Source organism: Bombus fervidus, chromosome 7 (genome assembly GCF_041682495.2).
Source record: "Bombus fervidus isolate BK054 chromosome 7, iyBomFerv1, whole genome shotgun sequence".
Taxonomy (NCBI): domain Eukaryota; kingdom Metazoa; phylum Arthropoda; class Insecta; order Hymenoptera; family Apidae; genus Bombus; species Bombus fervidus.
Genome location: NC_091523.1, coordinates 1,406,502 through 1,432,664, shown reverse-complemented (window position 1 = coordinate 1,432,664; position 26,163 = coordinate 1,406,502). Strand labels below are relative to the sequence as shown.

The 26,163-nt window shown below is 40.2% G+C and overlaps 1 protein-coding gene across 9 annotated transcripts in view; it reads right to left on the bottom strand.

Annotated features, from left to right (window-relative positions):
* Rbp6 (RNA-binding protein 6) overlaps positions 1-26,163 on the bottom strand; it is a 765,794-nt gene that overhangs the window by 129,062 nt on the left and 610,569 nt on the right. For all 9 annotated transcript variants that reach the window (XM_072007202.1, XM_072007200.1, XM_072007204.1 and 6 more), the window contains one exon: positions 8,785-8,833. In XM_072007202.1, the coding sequence (XP_071863303.1) occupies positions 8,785-8,833 (49 nt within the window). The remainder of the gene's footprint in view (positions 1-8,784; positions 8,834-26,163) is intronic.

Genomic DNA, 26,163 nt, shown 5'->3' with positions numbered 1-26,163 from the left:
AGATTACGGTGCTTTATTGTCTTCACGAGCTTGACAATAAAAGCTTCAAGTCGTATGTTTGAATTATTGAATCAGAGAAATATTGCACGTTATATGTAATAAAATGTATTCAGCAAATTATTAACCTTCTAGCTGCATTATTTTTAATTCTTATGTGTTTTCATGGCGGCTATAAAAAGTATTTGCGCATATCCTTATATTCCAATGAAGCATTTTCTTTATTAAATTCTACCTTTTTGAATGATAATACTAAATAATACGAAATTTAATATACCTACTTGGACCTAATTAATTATTGCGTAAATGCTATAGTAACTACAATGGCGTGTAAATATTTTCTATAGCTACTATATATATTTAGGAATATTTGAAGTAAAATATCGTTTATGATTCTTTCTACTTGATTTCATCAAGAACTTAAAGAAGGAATCCTTAACCAATATATTCCTGCCTTCGATCTCGTGTTCCGTATATTCTACTGAATTTGTATCATTCAGCGAGAAAATATTAATAGAGGAAAGGAGGGAAAGCGAGGAAACTTAAGCGGTAGTATCTCGACGATTTCATATCGAGGAGACGGGTCGAGGTTCGATGCAATCGCGCGCGAAATGCGCGCTGCGTCTGGCAGTTGGTTAAATCGCTCTAGCCCAGTGGAAAGAGGAGGAAAAAGAAAGGGAACCTATAGAACAGCATAACGATGGGAAAGAAAATCGTGAGAGCGACGTGACAAAGGAAACGAGGGAAAAGTGGCGGGACCGTCTTCTGCGTTTCAATATTTTAGAATCTTTCGCTCTCTTTTCCTTTCTCTTCTCTTAGACACGCAACAATTCTCTTCGAATATAGCGGACAGTCGTAATGTAGGTGACAATTGGAGCGTGTCAATGCTCCATTCCAAGATTTCAATAGCAGGAAAGAACCTCCCTCAGTGCACCAGGTTCTCTTTTCTATCCGAAAACCGTCTGAATTACATTATGTACATCGTACGCCAGCAGTCACGTTCTCTATCTTGCTGATAAAGATTCGTCATCTCGTCTCGTGGATCCAGAGATAAGGAAATCGCTGAAAGTTCGAAAGAGATATGTTGCTCGTCGGCATGAAATCTCAGGGATCCATCTCATTTTCTGAGATACAATGTCGCATGTTGTTCGCGTTCACGGATGGCGTGTACATAGGACGAAGTTTGTTTTTACATCGATCGAGCTTTATTTTTTTTTTTTAGTAAAAGCGGAGATAGGAATATCGACTATTGAAACTTGATTGTGATATTAAAAGGGAATTAAAGTTTATTCTGTAAGCCAAGGAAGAATTTTTATCTGTAGAAAAATAAAAAGAAGATAGATTTTGATAACGATCTGGATAACGTTCCTCGAAAAGTTGAATTATTCTTACAATTGTACAAGGTATTTTATTAAGAAATCGCAAAATATCAGAGACAAACTTTAAAGGTATTTACTATAAAATCTTCATTTAGATTCTCCAAAAGATTCTTGGATCATAAACTGACGAGAACTAGTTATTCCTTAATTCTTTTATCTCAGTATTATACCAATCTTTAACTAATTCTAAAGACTGAGGACTTGGTCGACGATCAGATAAACGAGCCGCGGGCGCTTTTCGCGCTGACCGATAAGGCGAGATGCGCTTTCATTTAAAAGGATTGTTGAATTCGGATAGTCCGTCGTCGATAATTTTATAAGACGAAATGGAGGGTAAAACAGGAGACTAGGAAACTAGATACATGTTTAAGTTGAATTCAACGTCGACGAGTTTATGAGCCTTAACTTTATGTAGCATTCAGGGACCTGAAACTACCCATCGTTCAAAAAGTTTCCGAGCGGTGGCTAGTCAACTTTCACGGTGTAGTTTTCGATAGTTGAAACGACGCGCGAAACCGTATTCTGATAGCAGTACTGCGAGGCAGATACTCGCCGTTGCTTGTTCTCAAAAGACGGTGCCTTTGAAATTTCTGTAGCCGATTAAAACCTGGCTATCCTGGCAACAAAGAGGAAAAATATTTCTTGCCTTGCGTAGAGAGCGAGATCCTTCATAAAAGACACGATATTTTCACGAGAGCTCGCATCAACCTTGTGCTCCGCAGGGAAAACTTTTCGACATGCTTCGACGAATACGGGAATTTTTTTAACTTTTCTGCGTTCCTTACTTGTCAGGAGCATGTGTTTACGCCACATTTTCAGACCGTTCACTTCCGTTTCTGATGGTTCTTCAACTCCTATCTCCACTTTAGAGAAACATATTTTTTTCTTTTTAAAGCAGAAAATTATATAAAAGTAGGAAGAAAATACATTTTTTCTGTGAAATGAAGAATCAGTCGTAATGGAAATAGCAAAAGAAGAATAGCAAAAGACCCTATTCCAAAATACAGTTCAGAGACTCAAAAATAGTGTGTCATCTAGCAATCTTTCTCATTTATGTTTCTAAAATTCAACGAGAGGGACCCAGCGACAGATTCGCCGCTTTCAACCCTCGCGACATCCTCGCGAATCCTCCTCTTTTTCACGCACAAAATCGCCGTCAATGGGACGTAAACGTTCCATCGCAATGCTCTCTCAGCTTCAGATTCCACGGGTTTATCGATCGTGGCCGCGCAATTACCAATCAAGAACCGGCAACGCGGAACTCTCCTGTGGAAATCAATCTCAGCTTTCCGCTCGACTACGCCTGGCGGACCGAACCCGCGCTGGCTTATAGACGAACTATGAGAGAAAGGGAAACGGAGAGAGAGGAAGGTGATCTTACGAGTTAGGTGGACGCGCGTTGCACGCAACCGAGAACCAACGGAAACCAAAGCGAATGGTAGAAACAGATTCGAAACTATTTCAGAGCGATCTGCGCGAACCAAGTTGCGAAGTGAAGCGACTGATGCAACTATTCGGAGCAATGGGTGCTTGGGTGCATACATGGGAGAGTTAGAGTCGGGCCACGGGATTTACCGCGCGAATTTCTCCACGCCGGAAACGCTACCGCGCCACCGACTTCCGAAACGTCTGATGCCCCCGCGGTTGGGATTACGTCAAACTGGCATAACGTATCCGTCCGCCACGCCGACTGCATAGACTGTAGCTTCGCCAACTTCTCTAGACTTCGCCAGAGATTCTCCTTGTCCAACCTAGGGAAAAGCCTTGGGTAATTGCACCCACGCTGCGGTCCCTGACCACCAACCTGAGACTGGGATTCCGACCTTCGTTAAGTCAAGACCTTGCGACTGGACTTTCGTCTACCTCGATTACACTATCCACTGAACCAGAGACTCGTCTTCGCAAAGTAGTGTTCTTCGTATCGCGAATATACTCATAGTAGGTAAAAATGATATAGTAAGGTCATCGAATAGTGGTTAAAGTTTACAATTTTCAACGAAAATGACAAGTAGGTTACAGGCTTAAGTTCATGGCGAAGAACGACTTATTTGTTGGAGGTGCATCGTGAAGTATTTTTGGCGTATATAAACAAATGAATAGCGAAGAGACGTGTCGCATTGAACGTTGACTTCACTACTATCTCAGAAGTTAGAAGAAGCTTCTTTAGGTTTAAATATAGAGTCACTTAGTCAGCGCGTTCGGTAACAGAAATCTAATAAAAGATGCTGAATTTCTAGTCACGTATAGACGTTGACATGCAATGGCCCAACATGACAAATGGTCTCGCGCATTGACGTATAAGTCGCTTATTGAATAATTCAGTAAAAAATTAAGCGCTGTTGCGTTTCGAAGATAAGAAGTTGAAAAATACATATTTAGCAACTGCCTCCCGCGGGTTCTTCGGATATTCTCTTATAGTTACAAATTGCCAATATTACAAATTCTGACGACGTCTGTCAAGTAGAATCTTCGCTTACACATTAACATTCAAGTGATTATCTCGTTAGCATTTGTTCATACCTTTAAGCAGCGAAATGCTCTCTGTACTAAATCAAAGATTCAATAGCTGTAACCGATTTTGCATTCATATAACTTCGAATGTTCGCCTACAGAAACTTCGTTTATCTTCGTATATTTCTTCTGCAGTTAAACCTAACTACGATATTTATCCACGGAACGTTTTAAGGTAAAGACTCTTATATATATCCCAAAACAATCGTCGAACAATTCCATAAAAATTGCTGGGTGCGATTTTCCTTAGGATCGCGTCGCATCCTCCTGCTCGCTAGTGGTGCACGAAAGAGAAGGAGAGATTCAATGAACGATCGAAGAAGCTGGACGCGTTCCTTTGACGCGCGTGTTCACGCATGAGTAGGCAAGTCCTTCTTTTGGACCATTGCCGGTAGGCAATCAACGAGGACCATAGAAGCGGTCCTGGCCGATGCAGTAACACATACGTTCCACCCAGCAGCAATGTGCCAGCAATTTATGACAAGGTACAAGCGCAAACACGTGTACCTGTACCATACATTGGACCGACTAGACTGTATAAACGTGATGCAAAGCATCATTGCACACATTGCATGTGTGTAAATATGTCTATATGTATTGCTGCGTTCACTTCTGCCTACATGTGCAATGTGTACATATATACGTACATATGTATAGATATGTGTATATTCGTATGTAGTTAGACGTGTGTAGGCGGAGGCGAAGTTACGGAACCATGGCTTGCCTCTGCCTTATAGGTGCCCCCTTCCCTATCCTCTCACCCTGCCACCCCCTCGTGTAAGGGTGGAGCTCACGAAGAGAAAATCCTTTGGCCAGCGAAGCTTGGATAATCGCGCCTCCGAGCTATAGTCGCGCCTCTTCGCCCGAGAGGCAAGCACGGCAGAGAGAAGACACGCTTTGCTGCAATTGCAGCGGCTGCCCATCCGCGTGGAAATCATAGCTCGCTGCGGGACTCGAAATTGTCCGGAAACGCTCGGATTCTTCTTTCACCAACGTTTGATGGTGGTGGTCGGTGATGGTGACGACGGAGGCGAGGATAAAGCAGAGAGTAGAGGGGTTCAACTTCTTCGGGGATTTGAACGTAAAGGGGTCGCCCGGTACCATCGACAACGATCTCTCCTCTCCTTTTGTAATTCCACAAGCAGCTCGGGGCTGGCTCGTTGTTCCGCTCCGTGTCCTTCCAGCGTCGATCCGAGTTGTTCCGATCAAAATCGGATCTGGGTTAGAAAGCACCGTTAAACGACCTTGAACGAACTACAGTTGTTCCCATCACTATGGCGACTATCCAAAGAACGACTTCGGCTATATGTAATAAGGATACCTCTTTTTAGTTCTTTTATACTATCATCGACATATGTTTCGCGATTTTAGGCATGTAGTGGGACGTTTTCTCGATTACCGTACTTTTCGTTTGGTGATCTAAAGGTGTATTTGATTGTAAGCTTGTCCATTACGACAACTCATTAAATGTTATCGATGACTTCCGTCGCAGCCTGTTAGCTCTTTGATCTTTGTAGTGATTATAGAATTTCATTCTTATCAGGAACTAATCATAAAACTACAGATAAACTTTCCTCCATTTATACCAATCATTCTTACATATTTCTAATTTACAAATATTTTTATAAATAAACCACTCATTTGTTAAAGGTGCGAACAAATATTTATGACGATTAAATAATTTAACAACAAGACGATTAAGAAATTTTCCTGAATGTTCGATAGAAAATAACCTCATTAAGCAATTGGAACACATACTCGACTATATTGTTTCGCGATCAACGGAGCAACGCAGCTAAGAGATAACGAGAAGACCAAAATAAGAACCGTCGCTTCGTGCCCTGTTGATTGCGTCCGAGCTGCTGCTCGCGCATCGTTCACAGAAAATCCGACGATAATCCCCTTAGGGGTCAGAGACCGAGTATGAAAGTACCATATTGTGAAATCTGCCAGAGAGCAGTAATGTTCGAGGTTTGAGGTTCACAGACTCGTCCGACGTTGGATGGTATTAAATGTCATCGCGAGAGAGATTACGCGCCGCTTTGAAAGAGCCTTCATCGTCCCTCTTTCACCGTCTCTATCCTTTTTCTTCCACTTTCCTCTCTCCTCTCTTTTTTCCACCGACTCTTTTTCTTCTCCAGAGGTACACCGCTATTTCACCTATTCCTTTCCTGGGTGTCGCCCGTTTGCTGAGACGTGCAACGCGAGTTCTCTCCTTTTTAAAGGGTGGTATTCTGACTACCACCCCCGAACGTGGCCCAACCTTCCTTTCACTCCCCCTCGAAGCGGCGGCAACCCCCTGTGGCATCGAAGGGAGCCAGCTTTCATATCCCATTTGCCCCTATTTTTCATAAGCGATATTAGAATCTATCACCGAGACCCGGCAGGCACTCCACTGGAGAGCAGAGGGGATGAAATCGAATCGAGGGTTATACGGATCGGAGGGAGAGGTCGGATACCGTTAAAAAAGATAGAGAGGCGCCCGATTATCGGTCCGGTGGGGCACCTCAATCGCTGACGATTATCGACACCATTCAACCACCGACGTGAATAGATCCAGCCTCACGACAGAAAGATGCTTTCCATTCGTATTCTGTCTTGTTTCCTTGCTCGCTCTATCCCACCTTCCTGTGAGGAGCAGACGAAAGTTCAGCTACAGTATATATAGAGACTAGCAACCTGATATTTCTTTCATCCTGACGCACGACGCTGGATTGGTACATCGATTGGAATGCTTCTGTTTAGTTTTTAGATTCGTCCTCTGTATATAAATTTGTGCTAAGAAATGTTTGTAATATTTTATATATACATTACTCGGTAGAACTTTTATATAGCCATTTGTTTATTTTGTATGAATTGCACTTATGTGAACGAAAATTTGATTAGTGGTTGTTTAAATAAACTCTTGCCAGTTGAATGTGAACTCCTATTATATGAACAAAAAATCATAAGTGGTGTTCTATTGTACTCTGTCTATGTCTGAAATCGTAAATCTAGATGATCGTAGCATTAATTAATTCTTTCTAGTTTGAGTGAATATGAATTTGTTAAGCGTGGATAAAGAATTAGATATATCTTTATGAATTTATTCTTCAGCCCACGCGCTAGTTTATATAATAAAATAATATAATAAAAATAATATAAAAGGTTAACAAATATACACGAAGTCCCAGTCAAGCATGGCTCCATATAACTTCACTAGAACTCTATATAACTACCGAAGGAATACAATATTATTTCGAACGATTTCACTGAAGCGACTCAGACTGAATATCGTATCCATCATCTATGAATGTATAGTCAAGCCAGTAATTGATAACACCCCGTAAAAATGACTGGTATTAAAAGAAAATCGTTTACGTCATCTAGCAGAAGGAAGTTCGAAACGAAAGCTAGTTTCCTTGATAGCACTGCTCGTTTCGTAACAATTTATTCTTATCGCTGCTTATCTCTCAATCTACGCTATCGCTTCACTAAGACGGAAACGTGCGGTGCCGCGCAAGACATTCAGAACGACCTTCGCTAGTTCAAAAGAAAGCGTACGATAACAGATGGTGTTATGCAAATTTCAAAGACGCCCTCAGTTCCCCCTCTTTTCTTTTTCTTCTCTTTCCTTTTCTTTCCTTTCCTTTCCTTCCCTTTTATTTTTTGCTCAATTCTGTTCAGCTTCTAATCGAGCTGCGATGAATTTACATTTTTCGTACTTTCCATCGCGAACGAAATTCTTTTGGTCGTTTGTACACGTGGTACGCGAGCCGGATGTAAATGCTCACCGTTTCGATTCCTGACACGCGTCCCCTTCTTTTATTCTTTATGTTAATCGTGCTTGAATAAAAGTCTGCGTAACCGACCACTGCGACCAACATATTGTTATGCGTGACGCGATCCACTGAAATTCGAAGATACTATCGCGTTTATGAGTTTGCGAAATTTTGACTTGATAATATCGTTTCGGTGGATTGTGGAGTAAATAAATATTTTTGTGTATTTTTAAATGTGCATATTTAAATGTTCCATAAATACACAAATAAATGTTGTTTATAAAAATGAATCAATATCATATTGTTTACGTTTTAAATATTACCATGCAATTAAATGACAAAACCGAAAAATTTTTCATCTCGCAAGAGGCGAAATATAGCTACTCTATAAAGCACCTAATATTCGATCATTCTATTCTCGGAAATCATAAGGATTGTAATTGAAAATGAAAGGTAGTGTTTTTGAGTCTATTTCAAACATGGCGTTATATTCGTATTCTCGCCAAGAAATTTTCCTGGCTTCATGGAAATTCCGATTAAGCTCTCGTTTCGTCGCGCTCGGTCCGCGAAAAACGCGCTGAAATTTCCTAGCTGACGCATCGTTGGATCGTTAAGGCTCATCGCAAGGGCAAAGCGGCGCAAGAAAGGCACGCGTTAACGTTGAATCACGCAATCACCGTCGTGATTAACGGTCCGATTGATCGCGGCGTCAAATTAATGTTATTTATCTTCGACTGCACCGATGTTGGCGCATTGGCGTCGCGCGTATTACCGTAATTACTAATTATAGTTTCGAGCCGGCTCGTTAATTACCCAGTTCGCGATCCGCGCGAGTGAAACGCCAGTATTATTGACTCGCTAAACAGAGAACAGTCTCGACCATATTTTCAGCATATTTGCGCGAGCTGCGAACTTGCGTGCCACGCACACACAGGGTACTACGAACGCGCAACGAAATTTTGCCTGCGGACGTGCGACGTCAGCAGTCCTCTGGTGCAAGCGGAAACTCGCGTTTTAACGATCACCAATGATCAAACAGCAATTACCGGCCCGTAGGTATCGAATTATTGTATAGCGAGGAGAACCGACTGGTTCTCCCAACCCCTTCTCTCGAGAAAATCATAAATTTCACTCACCTCTGTGCCTGTTGGTCTGCTTGTCGAACATCAGCATGGCATCCTCGATCTGTAATTCCAAACAAAAAGGACATGTTAATTGGCGTATTTCCTCCGACGTAAATTAATTTCACATGTTAGATGAAATCGCACTAGATTTGCTGGAAATCTGTCGCAAAATAAATTTTTCTAGTTATTAGATTTTCTTAAGAATAGGGTATTGCAGGTACAGAAGTACAATTTTTGGTTGATATTTGTAATGAAATGATACATTTGACAATTAACTATGAATTAATAGTTAAATCGCTTGGAAGATTCCAGGAAACCTAAAATGTAATAAATAACAAACGTGGGAAAACATTGAAATTGTGAAAAGTGTTTTATTACCATGCTAAAATATGTATATCATCTCACAGGCACAAATTGTCACGGTTACATTTCCGCAGATTCCAGAACAAAAGCGTATGATCGCGTTATAAACAACCATGATAAATGTACGACCTGCAAAAAGCGACAAGCGAGGCACGACAAAGACGTCAGAACTTAACGTCATAAATTAGTAGCGACCCTTTCTTGGTATTACCAAAAAAAAAAAAAAAAAAAAAACAACCCCTTCTACGTGTCAGGAGCCTAAGTGGCCCGACGAAGGCGTTATGGATCGTAAACAACCCTGTAGAAATAGCGTAACAGAACTCGTGAAAGCGCGACAAATTTTGAAGAGCGGTCAGTTTTCCTGCCCGAGGAAGAAAATTAAAGTCATACGATCCAAAAATAAATAAAAACCTATCCTCCGATTTTCTCTAGTCGTTGCAATCTACTGTTCAATTAACTAACCATCGCCGCGCGCCGTTAACTACAAGATACAACCAATAAAATCACCCTCGTTAAATTTCCACGCTTCAGCCTCGATCGTGCTTGCTACCTCTAGTAAAACGAAAAAATCACACATTTCTCGGATCGAACGTTAACCTAACTACCTCGAGCGATTGGCGACGGTAGAGGGTGGGACGCAACCCCTTGGAATCGGAGATAGGATCGCTTGTATTCTTTCCGGAAGTACATGTGTGCCATAAAGCACAGCTGGACCGAGATTTACGAAGCCCGCCGCCGAGAAAAGCATAGCAAGGGGATTGAGAATAGCGGGAGTTGTAGCAGGTTGGGGTTGTTCGGGGGTGTGTTGTCGGTAACCAAAGTGCAAAGGAGACAGAGAGAGAAGGAGAGTGAGAGAGGAAAGTAGAGAAGCACAAGAGGCGGAAAGGCGAAGCGGCTAGTAGGATTTATGGGACAGGAGAAACAATAGGGATTACCTTCACCCCCTGCCACCCTTGGAGTCGGGCTCTGCTTTGTTCCTTCGCACTTCCTGCGAAAGGACCGCAAGCACGAAACGATAGAAGTGGCGGCCATGCGTTGCTACCAGCAGTAGCACGTGAGAACAGACTCGAATTATTCGGACAGGAGAGAGGATGGACGGTGTGCGCAATAGAATCAAAGGCAGCGGAGAATGTAGAGAGGATGGGCTAAAAACTGTAGTACAAGCGGCGTCGTGGAGGCAGGAGTACATATTAAATTATGCGATTAACACTCGATGGACTTCGTCGGCGAAGAGACAGTTTCATCCCGTTTGCATCTGTCAACGTAACGTAATTCGGTTTACCGGTTTACATAATACGCTCCACGGCGAAAGTAACATCGGAGAGGCGTGTCGGCGACCGGATAAGGTCGCGTTGATTTAGGACGCCGCAGAAAAATGTTGGTCAGTTGAGATGAAAGAAAGCGGAGGATAACCGATCTTGCCGTCCTTCCTCGCTCGAAACTCGGATGGGAAAAATGGAAGAATGTTGAAAAAATTTGTGCGCCATTGCTTTTATTACTACGCGTTTTGGTAATAATTGCAGAATATTCAAAGCTGGCTCTGTGGCCATAGCACTAGAGTTCCTTTAATTTTTATGGCATTGAAGCGAGAAATCACATACACTAACAATCATTCTTTCATATTTTCCTCATACTTAACAAATAATAAAAGAACGCGATTATGTGTGTGTATGTTGAAAATAACTATACTTGCTCTTTAACAATGAGAACACATGTTAGAAGCATAGAATAACATTTTATTCTACCACGTGGCCCCTTCAAAATTGTCATATTTACAGCGTAAGGAAAGATTGATACTAAAACATCCATCCACGCTATCGTCCGGATTTAAGACCTGGCTGTTCTCGACACAGGGATTTGTTTGAATATCGTTAACTGTTTCGCAGACACGACAGGGGAACCGGAGGTTGTAAGCCAAAAACGCTTGGACCAACGGATTGTTGTTCGTTGCTTCTAACAAAAGAGCAGTCGCATATGAGATTCGCAGACGCAGCAACGCGGCGCTGCGTCTACAATAAAGAATGATTCAAAGCGTGATTGTTTTATCGTGGGACCTGTGCCTTCTTTCTTTCTTTCCGCGAAGAAAAAGGATAACAGTGGCGAATCGATACTTCAAAGACGGTGGGGAATATGTCCAAAGCACCGGGACATACCTCGGAGATGGTGATTATTCATCGAAATAATCCACATTCTGTTGCTTTAAAAGTCACGAGACATGTCAAAGAATTGAGTATCTTAGACGACATTCGTCCCGTTTTTTTACTTTCAAAAGAACAAGTAATATTATACGACAAAAGAAAGGACGATGAATGAAAAAGGAAGATAGAAGGAAAAAAGAAAGAGACGGAATGAAGCTTTTAAAAAAACAGAAGAGGCATCACAGCGTAAGGAAAGACTGACACTAGGGACATCTCGCTATTGCCAAGTCTTTACCTTCTTCGCTGTTTTTCACAAAGTGTACGTATTTCCATTATTTCTCTTGTTGTTTTTCGTCTAACGCACCTTTGTTGCAGCACACAGTGCTCAAATCAAAGTCTGAAAATTCCTCATTTGATGATCCTGGATTCGTTCGATAGATCTCTTCTTCTTTGGCGGCATGGAATGTGGATTCAATAAAAATTTAGCTCGATATGATTTTGCGTAGGAATTTAAAGCACCTGCTCGAAATCGTACTCGACAATATATTCGGAGAAGAGTTTAGAGAGAATGACTCATGGGCTTAACTTACGTTACAGGTAAAAATAGATGTCTAAATAATCGATAGACGTGGGACGCGAAGCGAGGGCGAAACACGAAAAGGGGATGATTCGATCTCCCTGAAGTAGAAACAGTAATACAATTCAATTTGATGAAAGCCGAGATATTGAAGCGCGAGTGAAAAACGAAAGGTTAGGTTAAGACAAATGGTAGAAATGTGGAATAACGAATGTCCATAACATAGCCGTATATAATCTACTAGATTAACAATCAAATTAATTTACACGGAGTGCATAATAAAATAAAAATACAAAAACCGTATTCAGCAAGCCTCATATTCAAAAGTAATAATTTTCATACAAAGTATCTCTATTTTTTCTTCTTTTTCGTTAAAATAGCACCAAATAGTATCTATGGAAACAAAATGTTAAAAGAATCAACAATTTTACGGTATCGTTGAAACTTCTTTATACGTGTAATTAAAAACAAACACTCAAAATGAAAATGAAACAATATAAATTCTTAAAACATTCCTCGGCCTCGGGTTGATCTCTTTGATCATTCCAATATCTGGTTGGTCGCTCGGTTTTCCGTTAAAGACAGAAGATTGTACCACATTTCCCCGGCACGGAATTATTTCAACTTTTCTACTCTTTTGCTTCTTGCTAGTCCGCGTAATATCCTTAGGGCAAGAATGGCAAAACCCTTTCCGATATACTTTGATGTCCTCGAGTTGTTCAACGGAATCACCCTCTGGCTTTGACTCGTTGAATCGATATTAATCTTCCTCTCAGATTGTTCTTCACGATTTTCTTGTCGTACCTCCACGTTCAAGTTATTGCTTTCTCGTTTAAGCTACGATTATAGGAAACATTTCCTTGATTTTACTTTTCAATGGATTTAGCGGCCAGTTAATTATATGAGATATCGTCGAAAATATTTCGCTGCTGATATTTTAGAAAATTAATTATCGAGCAATCGTTAAAATGGACGTTACTCATTCAGGTAAATGTATTTAAACCAGAAAACAGAGATATTAATTTTCATTCGGCTCAACGCGCAAATTTTCTATACACATTTATAAAATACAGGTATGAAAATATAATTTTTGATATTGAAAGCTAATCGAGATACGTATGAACTTCAACAATGATTACACTCTCGTTCAATAGGTTTTTCTCATGAAATTTTATCGCAATATCAGTTAAATTGAATAAAATAATGAAGAATTAAACCAACTAACAGTTTTATACGAAAAACCAATACCACTGTGATTGATTTCAAGATTGGAATTTGCGAACTTTACGAATTTGACTTTGTCTAGTGCTGAAGTGGGTGTATATTGTATCCGATAGACATCGATGAATATCGTTATTCTCGATATTCAATAGAAAACATATTTTTTTTATCAATATCTCAAAAACTATTACAATTAGAGGAATTGCATAAACAATATAAATATTATTTGTTATACAAATTGAAATATTCTGAAAGTTGTAAGCCAATTTCCTATAATTCATTTTACAAAAGCAATTTTATTCATTTAAGTCACTCTTCTGCAAACGGCGAACAAATTAATAACCTGGAATAATATGTAATGCAATTCGAAGCGATGTTGTAATTTCTGCCGAGCTTCCATGTTCCACACGGTCGATTCACAAACGAACAATACCGAAAGGTTGTAGAAGGAACAACCGGAGAAAGACGCGAAGCAGGGTTGTTGTCCCTAAGGAGCAATCGACTTCTGGTGAGTGGGCGAGGTGTACCTTATTACAAGTTCGATTCTAGTGGTGTTACAGCTCTCGGTGGGCCGTGTTGTAGATTGCTGTCTTACGAGTCCTGCCCTTTCTACCACCGGCAGTCGCTCCCTTTTCGCAGCACACACACATGCACACACACATACACATTCAAACACCTCGTATCATTTCCCGCGACAGTTTTCTTCTCCTCGTCGCTCTAACTGGCTCTCTTGTTTGGCGAACTAATTTAAAAGGGCGTCCGGAACTGGGTCAAGAGTGTACCCTTTACGCGGACTTTTTGCATTTTGCTGGTCTGACATTTGTCACAAAGTTCTTGGGTGTAGAGCACTGTGGAAACCGGTGACCTCCAATTACGGGCGCGTAGCCAACGATGTCGTTGAGAATTATACATTTCGAAAAATAAGAGATACTGTCGAAGATAAAAGGAATTCAAATTTTACGATATTTACATAACGTTAAATACACATTAAGTATTATCGATTTTTATCGTAGTTTGTGATGAGTATGAATAACTGGTCGTGTTATCCTTCGTCACACAAAATTCATATTAGACCTTGTAGAGTTAAAAGTTTTACTTGAAATATCTTTCAAAATATTGTATTTTCATTCTTATATTAGCATTTTCTTATATTACTTTCACGAGAAATGTTAGAGGTGGAATAATGCTCAAGTAATTAGAAATAAACAGTCTATGATCAGATGTATTGTACTGTGCTAACAACTATACTTCCTAGCAAGATGCAGGGAAATTTGTTGTTTACATGAAATTATATAAATGTTTAGAGAAATTCGGAGATACTAGGGCTATGATACTACATACAGAAATCCTTTACATGGGTGATATTGGTTGATTTAAAGTACAAGTGATGGTCATCATAACAGTTCACATATTTACAAAACTTACTTCTTTGCTTTCTCTAAAAATATCTTTACTTTCTGTAAAACTAATAAATTCAATTTTGAAAGTAGAAATATTCCAACATTGACTCGCACTGTGCGTCGTTGACGCATTGCGACCCTGACGCGACGGCCGAAATCGTTTCTATTTAAATCCCTGTCGTTCAAGAAGCCGATGAGTAGACGGAATAATCTAATGCGATAATCGATTCCCACAGGAATACCGTAATTGCATTTACGGAGACGAACGGAACATTCTAAAATAAACAGCGTTGATGGAGGATCGCGTACGAACTCGCCCTACCGTCTCGTGAAAGGTTTCCCACTCTTTTCTTTTTTCTTTTGTTCGTTTTTCTTCTCTGCCCCCCCTCGCTGTATCGCCAGCTCGTAAAACGACGTGGATTTAAACGAAACTATACCGATTTACCCCTCCGGTAACAGAAGCGCCGCTACACAAGCAGCTCTAGGATTTCCAGAGAATGCCCTCATTCCTTCCACTCTCTCTTTCTCATCCTCATCCTTTCCTGTTCGCTCATTTCCTGTTTCGTTCACTTTCTCCTTCCTTTCTTGCCCCCTTATCTTGGTGCTCCCTTTACGAACGATCGAGGGTAAAAGCGAGCCAGCAACCAGGGACTTCGATGAGTTTCTCCTTTTTATTCCAGCCATTTCGCGTCCCACGTCGCGTTCTATCGCAACCAACACCCCTCTGTCCCTACAGATTCAATATGCAGCGAGCTGTATTAAATCTTCGTCGTTCAAAAGATTTCGACTTCCCGCTTCGAGCCTCGTCTCTGATTCCAACACGCGTTTCATCCACGAGGAAGCTCGCCGACGAGCTGTTCACTCGGACACAATGGTTCTAAAAGTATATCTGCGATTGTTGGGCAATAGTACTCCTTCAGTGTAACACGTGACGGTTGTTCCATTTAGGATGACAGTGGTTTATGTAGTTTTACTAGCAAACTATATGTCACGTACAAAACTTTATAGAAAATTTGGTACTGTAACTTTTCTAATTAGGTTTTGATCTCAATAAAATAGTGCAAAAGGAAAAATAAAAATATGATTCTAGTTTGTACTAGATAAATTGATAAAATAAATTGATAAGTATCTATTCTCTTAAACTCAGGGAAATTAATTTCAGAGGAAAAACACTTATCAAACCGTACGCAATTATTTTACGGAATATCAAAGTTTGGTATCTGGAGGCAACAAGCATGGAGTAATGTAACGACAAAGGTAATTCTGTATTTTCGAAATTGTCCCTTAGCGGCAGCCTGAGACCACGAATGTTACGATGAGTCAGGACCATGACAGTGAATAATTCCGTGCAGAACACCAGTCGCAACGACTCTCGCGCACAATCAAGCGAATTCGGTTAGCGACACACTTTTAACGTGACTCGTTGATGAAGCGAGAATTTCTCTGTCAGCATCTCTTTCCTCAGGATTATCTGAAACGCTGTTAGATGCTAATAGAATAAGGTCCAGGCTAAACGAAATACCAACGAGTTATACTGTGTACAAGACTAACTTTGAGTATAGTTAAATATCAACTTTCGCATACATACGGCGACAGATTTGTTTTCGAAAAATGACGTAGACATACGCGTATATTCTCGAGTGTTAATTCACAGTTCGATTCAATTCCAAATTCATTAACGTTTGTGTAATTTTTTGTCGTAAGTTTTATCTTTGTCCGCGGTTCTTGATTAAGAATCGTATTTCTCTTTTCGTAACATTCGAAGATTCACTTACGATCTCCTGTCAGTCTTCATCAGATCTTTTATCCCTCGGAGGAAGTTCGAAGATCGGGAAGGTTATTTACGTTACCTTGTTCAATTAGGCGCAGCCTTCGGAGGCCATTAGCGTTAATTGAATAAAGTTTTCATCGAGGTACCATTAAATTAATACTGGTGCAATTAATATCGGCGGACCAAGTGTTTTCGTTTACTTCAACGAAAACCTCGCGTATTTCGGTAACCCATTTCGAAATTACCCCTCTCGTTAATTCGAGTACACAGATTTTACAATTTTTCACCTACCACCGAGTTACGCCGACTTATTTATCGACAAATGTACAAATACACAACCAACGAATCACCTCCAGTTTTTATTCGTCCTCATTTCGCCAAGGTTATACAAGACTGTGATTTAATCAAATCCAACCGATCGTTCCACAACAATGGAGCTCCTTGATTCATAAATGCCTTTTTTTACTTCCAGTATTTTTTCTTTCTATCCCTATAAATCGTTCATATTAATTATAATTCGCCGGTACAATTCGATTGATTGAACAAAATAATAGGCTTGCAGGAGAAATTATCGACTCGTTCAATTACGCGCGGCGAAAAGGCTAAATATCGCACGACGAATTTGTTTGGACGTAGTACCGAGTTCCCTCCCATTTCCCTCTCTAACCATACGTATATGTATATATATTTTCCTTTCGCTGTCGGTAGTAATTAGAAATAATAATTATCGGTCGATGAAAGAACTCGACATGTAAGTCGGGACCGAACCGAGCTCGAAATAATAATAGTCGTGGCTATAATAAGGAAAAGCAGCGGCCGGATTAATTTGAGAACCGCGCCAATTAGAATTTTTCCGATCGCGTCGGTAAAAACATAATAATCGTGAAATATACGACAAGGAAACAAAAACAATGTACGCTGGTAACGCGGTTTTAATGAAATATACAGCGACTTTCTGATAAACTGCTATTTCGTTAAATTATTTCCTTCTTTGTCTGCTTCTCGTTTTAAGAAAAAATGTACATGTGACTAAATTAACCAACATTTTTCTACCGACGAAAAGATAAAAACAAACATGAAATTGTAATTAAACCAAATAGAGATTAGATTGAAAATTTCATTTGAAGACCACAGGTGAACAACACGATATAAGTCACATTCTCTATCTTCCATAGGAGAGCAATTTTTATATTCGACAATGTCAGCCAATTCCGCATCGAAGCTACCTTTTTGTTTGATTTGGGAATTATATACGTGTTTCGTCATCCTTTTGAATATTTGAAAAATATTAAGAACGTTAATTATATAAACCTGTATTAATTAAGTTAAACTAAAATAACATTAATTTCCTATTTTCAAAGGACTTATATCTTCAAATCTCTTAGATTATTCTCTTCTTTAACAATTTCATATCCTTTTAGTCGCCAAGTGACATAACAGTTACAAAATTGAAAAAAATGTCTTTTTTCTGTTGTTTTCATTTAATAACTCTCATAATATCTAACCCAACATCGCGTACATGTATAGCATATTTTCCAGAAAAACACAGAAACGCAGAAGGACAAGATACACATACATATGTATATAGTATGCATGTACTATATGTAGCACGGATTCCTTTTCACCGGTGCGTTACGACGCTTTACTTCTCCTTCTCAAATACGTTCGCCAAACATCTCGCACGAGCTTGAAAAAACGCGAAGCTCGCGTATCCGCACCGCAAACGACGCGCAGGGGAACGAAAATTCGTCTAGTTGCGGCGTGCATTTGAGAATTAAATAGAAACGAGCCGCGGAATCTCGACTCGGTACGGTGATTCTTCCTCTTTCGCCGTCACGGAAAAAGGTCAAAAAGGGAACTAGGAGGAGTAGGAAATACAGAAGAAAAAGGATAAATAAAAAGAGGGGGAGCCGAAGAGGGTGGAACGTAGATGGAGGGCGTCTGGCCACGTTCGGCAGAGAGTATACGCGCATCTCACATAATTTTCCGCGAAAGTTTCCGGCGCTCCGTACAGGCATCGTTCAGCTTAAATTCATTTTTGAGCACCAAGCTCAGAGGTTCGGGTTTCCACATCTGCGTACGGAACTGGTTTCGTTTCTGCCCCGACTCGTGTCTCATTCTTTCTCGTTTCGTTTCGTTTCGTTTCGTTTCGTTTCCCTTCACTCACTCTCTCTCTCTCTCTTTCTCTTTCTCTCTTGTTTTCTCTCTCTCTCTCTCTCTCTGCCTTTATTCCGCTCATGTCCTTCATTCCTCTTCCGTCGACTTCATCGGCCGCGACTTAAGAGGTAAACTCCACAATTTCGCAAAGGTTTTTCATTGGAACACGATTCTTTTTTTCTCCATTGGCAAACGGAGAATAAGAGATCCGAACACCGCCAACTCTGGTTACACGCGAGCGAAATCCACCCATTAAAGTTTGTAAGGAATCACCGATGCAATCTCCACGCTCGATAATTGTTCGAAGTATACACTTTCCCGGAATGATTTCGGTGATTCAGTGGATTTTCCGGTAAGTGGAATGGATTAGATATATTTTAATGCGGGTCGAACGGAGGTTGAATTTTGAAACGACGAAGATGGATTTTTGATTACATTTTTATGTCACGAATCATCTTTATTCAGAGATAAATATTGGATAGATATTAGGATAATGGTACTTTTTTACCACAGGCAACTCTTCTTCTGTCAAGAAATGCATTTATAAATATAGACTCTCTCAAATTTACTATGACTTCAAGAGTAATTTTTCATCAACATATTGAAACCTTTATACGTATATATATTTAGGATAATAAATACTATCCTATATAAAAACCTCACCGAGAGATCAGAAAGGATACTACAATTTCAATTTGTTTTTCAATTCAAATCACGTTCGCTGATCGACAAACATCGGGCGCTGCTTTTGTGGATCTTCAAAAGACCGCCGGAATCGTTTAAACAGGCCATAGCTCGCTAATTCCAACAACAACGTTTCCTCGCGCAAAGTTTTCCCGACAGTTCTGCGTTTCCCGCGAACATTTCGACGAATAATGATGCGGAATGACGAAGAGCAGAGGCGCGGAACAAGGCAGTGGTGAGTAAAGAACTTAAGTAGCTCGCAAAGAGACGCAAACGCAGGAGGGTTGATCCGTTTATTCAGCGGCTCGTAAGCCGGTTCCAGCTCCTTCGTCGGCTCGAAGAGAACGCGCGGTAAACTTTCACGGAAAATTCGATGTTGCGAGCAAACAACCCGCCGTTGCCAGGACTATCAATACACGTCGTGGCTGTCGTTCGATGCGGGATCGATAGCCTGACACCGTTGTTCTGGGAATAAGAAGTCCCCTAGCTGGAACACCTAGTGCCGATCGGATGCTTTTTCTCGCGGGGATTACTTTCTCTTCGAGGAAAGAAAAAGAACGAAGACAGCGAGTGAAACACCAAGTAGAAAGAAACAGAGGATGATGGAGAGAATGGAACACTCGTTTGGGCGTTGTTGGAACGAAGCTCGCCGAATCGTCGGCGCACCAACGTTCCAGAGGGTAATCAAGCCTTGACTAATTATTCTAACGTAATTCTGAAAGTTTATACGAGCGCTTAAAACCATAGTCGTACGAGTTACTGCTGAATAAACGTATCTCCGCTTACTTCGTTTTCTTCAACCTGCAAAATGGATTTCTCGTGGTATCCGTGTTATGCACAGAAGATAGGTAATTAAAGAACATTCGTGTTGAAATTGCCTGATTAGATCGAGAAGGATACTGGACCAATTTAATTGGACAAAAGCAAAACTTTTCATCACAGATTTAATTTCTTTCTATTTAGAAATTCTTCAATTGTTAAGAATGCACAGCGAATCGTATATTTTCGGAAGTTAGATTTTCCGTCTCGAATCCATTGTTAAAGAAACGACTTAATGTAAGCAAGGGGAACGCGACGTTGCGTGACTAGGTGACAGGAAGATCGTCAACCAGAACGCAGAGATTTAATATCGTAGCCAGACGGATTCTTCAGAAAACTAGGGTAGCCTGGCTCATATTTCAGGATTTGATACATCAGATACAAAATTTCGTAACGAACCAGCGGTGTTTCTGTCTCACAGCTGACATCTAGTCATCCGCATTACCATATTCTCTGACGGCAACTGCTACAAGACCAGAGTATTCCTTTTAACGTAAGCGATCGATCGTTGTAATTTTAATATATAACCAACACACCAAATCTATTAATATTAACCATTTATCACTAACGACCAACTGTTACTTCAAAGAAAACACTTTTAAACAAAATATTTCTGCGTATATTCGATATTTCTATTAAAAGTAACAAATTTTAAATAAATAATTAAAATATATCCAAATAACCAAAAAATCACGCAAAAACAAGGATTGGAAGCGTTAGAAAGAATTTACTAATGAATAATCGTGGTTTGAATAAAACGCGAGGATTTTTACGATTGTGCAGAGCGTAGAACAAGCATGCATAAGCCTCGTGACTAAAAGGAGAAAAGAAAAGAAAGACACAACGAAACGATATATCAAACCTGTTCCCTTCGTCATTTTTCTCTATTCATATCCGTGTATTATGCAGCCTTTTAGTTCCGTGCGAGATCTCCACGCGTTTCGCATAATTTCCACGTTTTCGACCAATATCTTGTTGCTGGCGTGCGCATAAATAAAAATAGGACCGGTTGCTCACGGAGTACGAAGAATGGTTTATTTATTGACAAAGATCCATTTGAGAAACACGACCTCTCCTGAAACGCTACGTTCTTCTCTACCCTTTCTCTGTCGGGGCCGTTTTATACGGCTAGATAGCAAGTTCGTGACCCACGACGTGCCAGGCACGAGCACAACCATCGCCAACACGCGGCATCAGCCTGCTGTCTTATGTATTGCGCTCCATCCTAACCTAATGATGTGCCCTGGAATTTCACTAAACTCGTTCACGAAGGTTCTGCACTGTCTTTTCTCTTATTTTTATTTTTACTTTCGAATGCAAAAAGACTGGTATACCATCCTCCTGAAATAAAAGTTAAATAAAAGTTTTTGCTGCTTAGCTAGCGCTTATACATTTTTAAGGACATGTTATAACATTGACATTTCAAAGTTTAGTTTCGAAGTTAATGAAAAGAGAAATAGTACGAACAAATAATAAAATTTCAGTTTTTCAGGTATTCCGAAATGGTAGAGCAATGACAGTACAAACTTCTTTGAAATTTACGCGAGTGTACGTTGTGCAGGTTGATGTAAAGATTACGCAATTCTACATTACCCAATTATAATACATGTAGAAAATCCAAAACGCAATTAACGGTAACCTTATTAATTAATACTGTAACTATTATCTCGCGCAACTGTAATTATTATCCTTATTCTCCAGCGCTTATCCTTATTAGATATGGAATATTGGAATTAATTGGTATTTATAATTGATGGAGATTACGTGGTGTTAATTTGAATGAAGGTTTTAAACGTTCATTACGAAATGGAGCAATTTTGTGAATGATTTCTATCCATCAGTGAGATACTATCACTGACAGTTTCGTGACTTATGTCACTGAAAGTGAAGAATAATATAATTGAAACGATTTGGCACGCCATTTATGTCGGATCAATTACAGTGAAAGGACAAATAATGAATTTTTCAGTCAGCCAAGATTGTAAGTACTTCAAAAACATGGATAAATTGAGTAAAAGATAACTAAATCGCATCTTCCCGGCTATCTATGATCCAACCTAATCGTTCGAACTAATCGAAAGTGTGTTTACATTTCCATAAACCTTGTTCTGTCTTCCATGAATTTTTACGGTATTGTACGCGCGATATCGGCATCACGTGATGTCCAGAAGTTCCGCAGAACGTTTGATTTCGTGCACCGCACCGTAACAGCCCTATCTTTTCCTCGTACGGTCGCAGAATATTCAAAGAGTTGGTCGAATTCGCGTGTCTTTCGATGCTCGTCCCCGTGCACACACGCCATGCCGGGTGGCGTGCACCGGAAGATTTACGTTATCGGATATCGTTTTCCGATTGGCTTTCGGTTTAACTTCCAACGAAAAGTAATGAAAGTTTGTCAGTTGGAAGCATCGTCATTTGAATGTTCCTCGTAACTCTCCCGGCTTCTCCACGCGATCTCCAGAAAATTTTCGACGATTAACCATTCATTGCTTCGTTCTATCTTTCTTGTCGTTACTTTTATTGGAAAGCAAAGAAAAGAAAAAAGAGTAACAAGAAAGAAAAGTAACAAGAAATCATAATATTGAGAGAATTCGTTGAAATAATATGATAAAGCGATATAAAACGCATCATCCGTTTCTGTTCTATTACCTGTCCCGCCACTTTGGTGCACGTATTATCAATACTTCTGGATCCAATTACGAACGCGGTAATGGCTGCGAACACGTGAATTTCTCTTCTAATATTGCAGTTCGATAAACACTCGATATAAAGTTTACAGTGTTCAGTTTTTGCGTTGATTTGTACGATTTCCCGGTGTAATATAAGAAAATCAGAAAAAAAGCGTACGTCGAAAATGAAAACAAAAGAGAAGCACATAGCTGTGTTCGAATGTGAAAGCATTCGTCCTCGTCTCAACGATCGTCAATGTGGTGTTTTTGTCGTGTAACGATTCGAATGAAGTTTCCAAAATGACTGTGCGACAGATTCGAAAGAAATTTGTCGTATCGTGTTAATTTGCCGTACTAATCGTTTCGCTATGATTTTATAAGATGAGATTAATTATGGACTCCGAAATGGCTTTGCAAAGTGGACCGACCGAGCATCGCGCTTCGTCTGTTCGCAAACTTCGCTGAACAGTTTAACCAATGTATATTAAGACGCTAACTTTACCACCAATTTGCACAAAGTGCTCGTAAACTGTGCCGTAGTATGTGCCTGCGTACGAATCCGGACCACCTTGCGCGCGAAAAATCTTATCGTTGTCTCGATGGCGCTTGTGAAGTTTCTCGACTGATATAATTAGATCGGACGAGGGTAATTGGCAACTACGTTTAGGTATCTTTAGTAAAGTAACGAAAAGTTTAAAATTGTAGGTGATTACGAAATTAAAAGATCCTGCTGAATATTAAAAAAAAAAAAAAATACTTAAGTCAAAATAACAGTTATTTCGTTATTTCTTAATTACATAATCAGGATTTTAATTTGAAAATAGAACTATAAAGGATCGACTAAAGGGCAGATAATCTAGAATTGTGAAAAATGCTTGGAGCGCATAACTTTACCAACTATACACCAGATTTTTATCATAAAATTCAATATACTGGGATCCCGACTCATACTTTTTACCTTCCTATATAACGAAACCCATATTTTCTAAACCAGTAAACCCTGAAAAGAACTTCATTCAATACGACCTCCTTACGAGTTCCAGAACATTTCACACGTCGGCAGTCTCTTTTCCCTTTGCTCCCTTTAAAACACACACACACACACCACGCTATCTTTGCACCCTTATCCTACGCACGTTTTCAAAGAAAGGAAAAAGGGAAAAAAAGAGAAGTAAAAAAAAGTCTTCAGCCCATCGAGCAAGTTCGTTCGTTAAATTTAATGGTGTCACTCATTCGAAGCTAGATGCTACCAGGTGATTATCCAGCCTCGACATCGGCGCCTTGTCCCGATGGTTCTCTCGACATGTAGAATTTGATCGGAAAGAATTCGATTCTCAACCCTTATAAGATCGTCTTACCAGCTGATACGCGCTGTCTCGAAGCGAACAGGAAGTTGGATCTGGTTAGAGCGTCGTGGGGACAACGGTACTACGTTAGCAAAGTCATCATTGTCGTACATTGTCGCAGTCACGGTGATCTGACTGGTCTAAAGGGGCTGTGAGTCGAACAGGGGACAGAAAGGGGTAGCTAACAGTTAGGAGGCTGCAGTCTCTAGCCTTCAGGGGCTTCTTAATGCCATTATTTCTGGTTTCGTCCGTTGAGACCGTACCATGAACTGTCGGGGAGCAAGAGTTTCCGATAGCCAGCTTGCATTCTCTTTCCTCGTTCAACACGTTAGCCGGGAGAATACACCATCGATAAACCAGTTACGTGCTACTAGAAACGCGTGTCTCTTGTCTCGGGATTCGATTACAACTTCCTTCTACAATACTAACGAGAGATTGGTGTAAATATTGGCGAGTTTCACACTTTTTCTTCGCGAGAAGTGGCCAACTTCGTTGATGTACTCTACGTTGGAAAGCTTCGCGCGAAGGAAGTTCTCTGAGAAAGTTTTTGTAAAAAGACTTTTCTTTTTTATTCTGTAAAGTGCACTAGTGCTAGAGGGTAGAAATGGATTTTCAGAGACTCTATTAACGATATCAAATTAAATTACTCATACAAGAATTGATTTCTGGAAAAGCCGATTTCACATAGTCGATAAAATATATACTTCTTTATGTTTTCGTTGACCGCAGAGACAATCCAAGATACGTGCCATACATAACTTTATACAAGCATATATAACTTTCTAAATACAATTCAGTGGCAATGATCGTACTTTCCAATAATGGCACATGAATTTCGATATTATAAACTTGCGTTTCTGTGATCAAAAAGGGGACAGAGCATCCGTATCTATTTAAATTCCTATTGGTTCTGCCGCGTAAATTTTGCGATAAACGTCAGACACTTTACGTACCGAGGATTTATCTGCGCGGCGATCGATCGGGGCCCGTATTGTGTGTATTTTGGCTTCGGTGATTTGTCGTCATGAAATGTTGTCGATTCTCACTCTATTACCATTGCTATTATTATTCGCTAATAACTTAACATTTATATCAATTATCGGCCCACGCGGAATATATCATTCACCGCGTCCGTTGAGCCGCGAATTGTCAATACGTTCCGAAACAGTCTGCTGCGAAATTTACTGCCGCACATAACGCATTCATTTTGTCCGACTAAATATTGTAAAGAAATGGGCATTTAAATGCGCAGATATCAGATACACATGTTCGGCTGGCTGAGCAATTCGACCGCGCGAATCGAGACACGAACGCGCCGATTGTTTGGAAGCGGGTCGCTGGAAATTGTTGAAATGTCAATTCGAGCTCGCCGAATTAATTAACAATGGGGTAACAAAACCCTCCTTTTTACCCTCGTTATATCAATGAGATACTGCATAAATATATTTCATGGGTACCGATACATGGTACATTTATCTAGTCATTTAATATAATATATTTACTTGAAAATCACATAAAGAGATCATAGTAAGTCACGTCTTTCGTGTTTCACAGAGAAATGATCTTAAAATTCCATACGTTTTCAATCAATTTTATGTTACCAATTTCTCTCCTTTTATTTGAATTTTATTATTTTGATTATTTGATTTTGAAATATATGTACACCGACCCATGAAAGTATTATGCACGCGTTGCTAATAAAATGCGTTACTGTTGCTACGAAAACCCAATTCTCCATCGAAGCGAGCGGAATTTTCGCTAAATTTGTGGCTCCAATCTCCGGACATGTCGGTCGAGCTTCGTCGATTGATCGTCGAAAATGCAAACCGAGTCCGATCGTTCTTTCCGCGTTTTCATTTTCTTTGTCCAACGAATGGTTTATTCAACATACGTCAACCTCATTTCTCGACCCGGTAACAGGATAATCGTATACTTGACTTGGTTGCAGCGAACACATGCGTTCCCGTTCCGCACTGGACTCGAATGCATGAAGTATTCAGTGTGCGATGATGCCGTCTGTCGAAGCAGGGCATCGCTTAAGCAGAGTATTACGGATACATCGTGACACGGCTGAATCTTTGGTCGTTTACCGTCTGCATATCCTGCTCCATCCCTCTGCAACCCTTATCCTAAAACCGTAAACACGCTTTCGGCATGTCACGCTAATATCGTTTCTGCTTTCTGAGTGAATCGCTCGTAAAGCCGCTGTCTAAAGTCACGGCCGATCGATACCTCGTGGTGTGCAT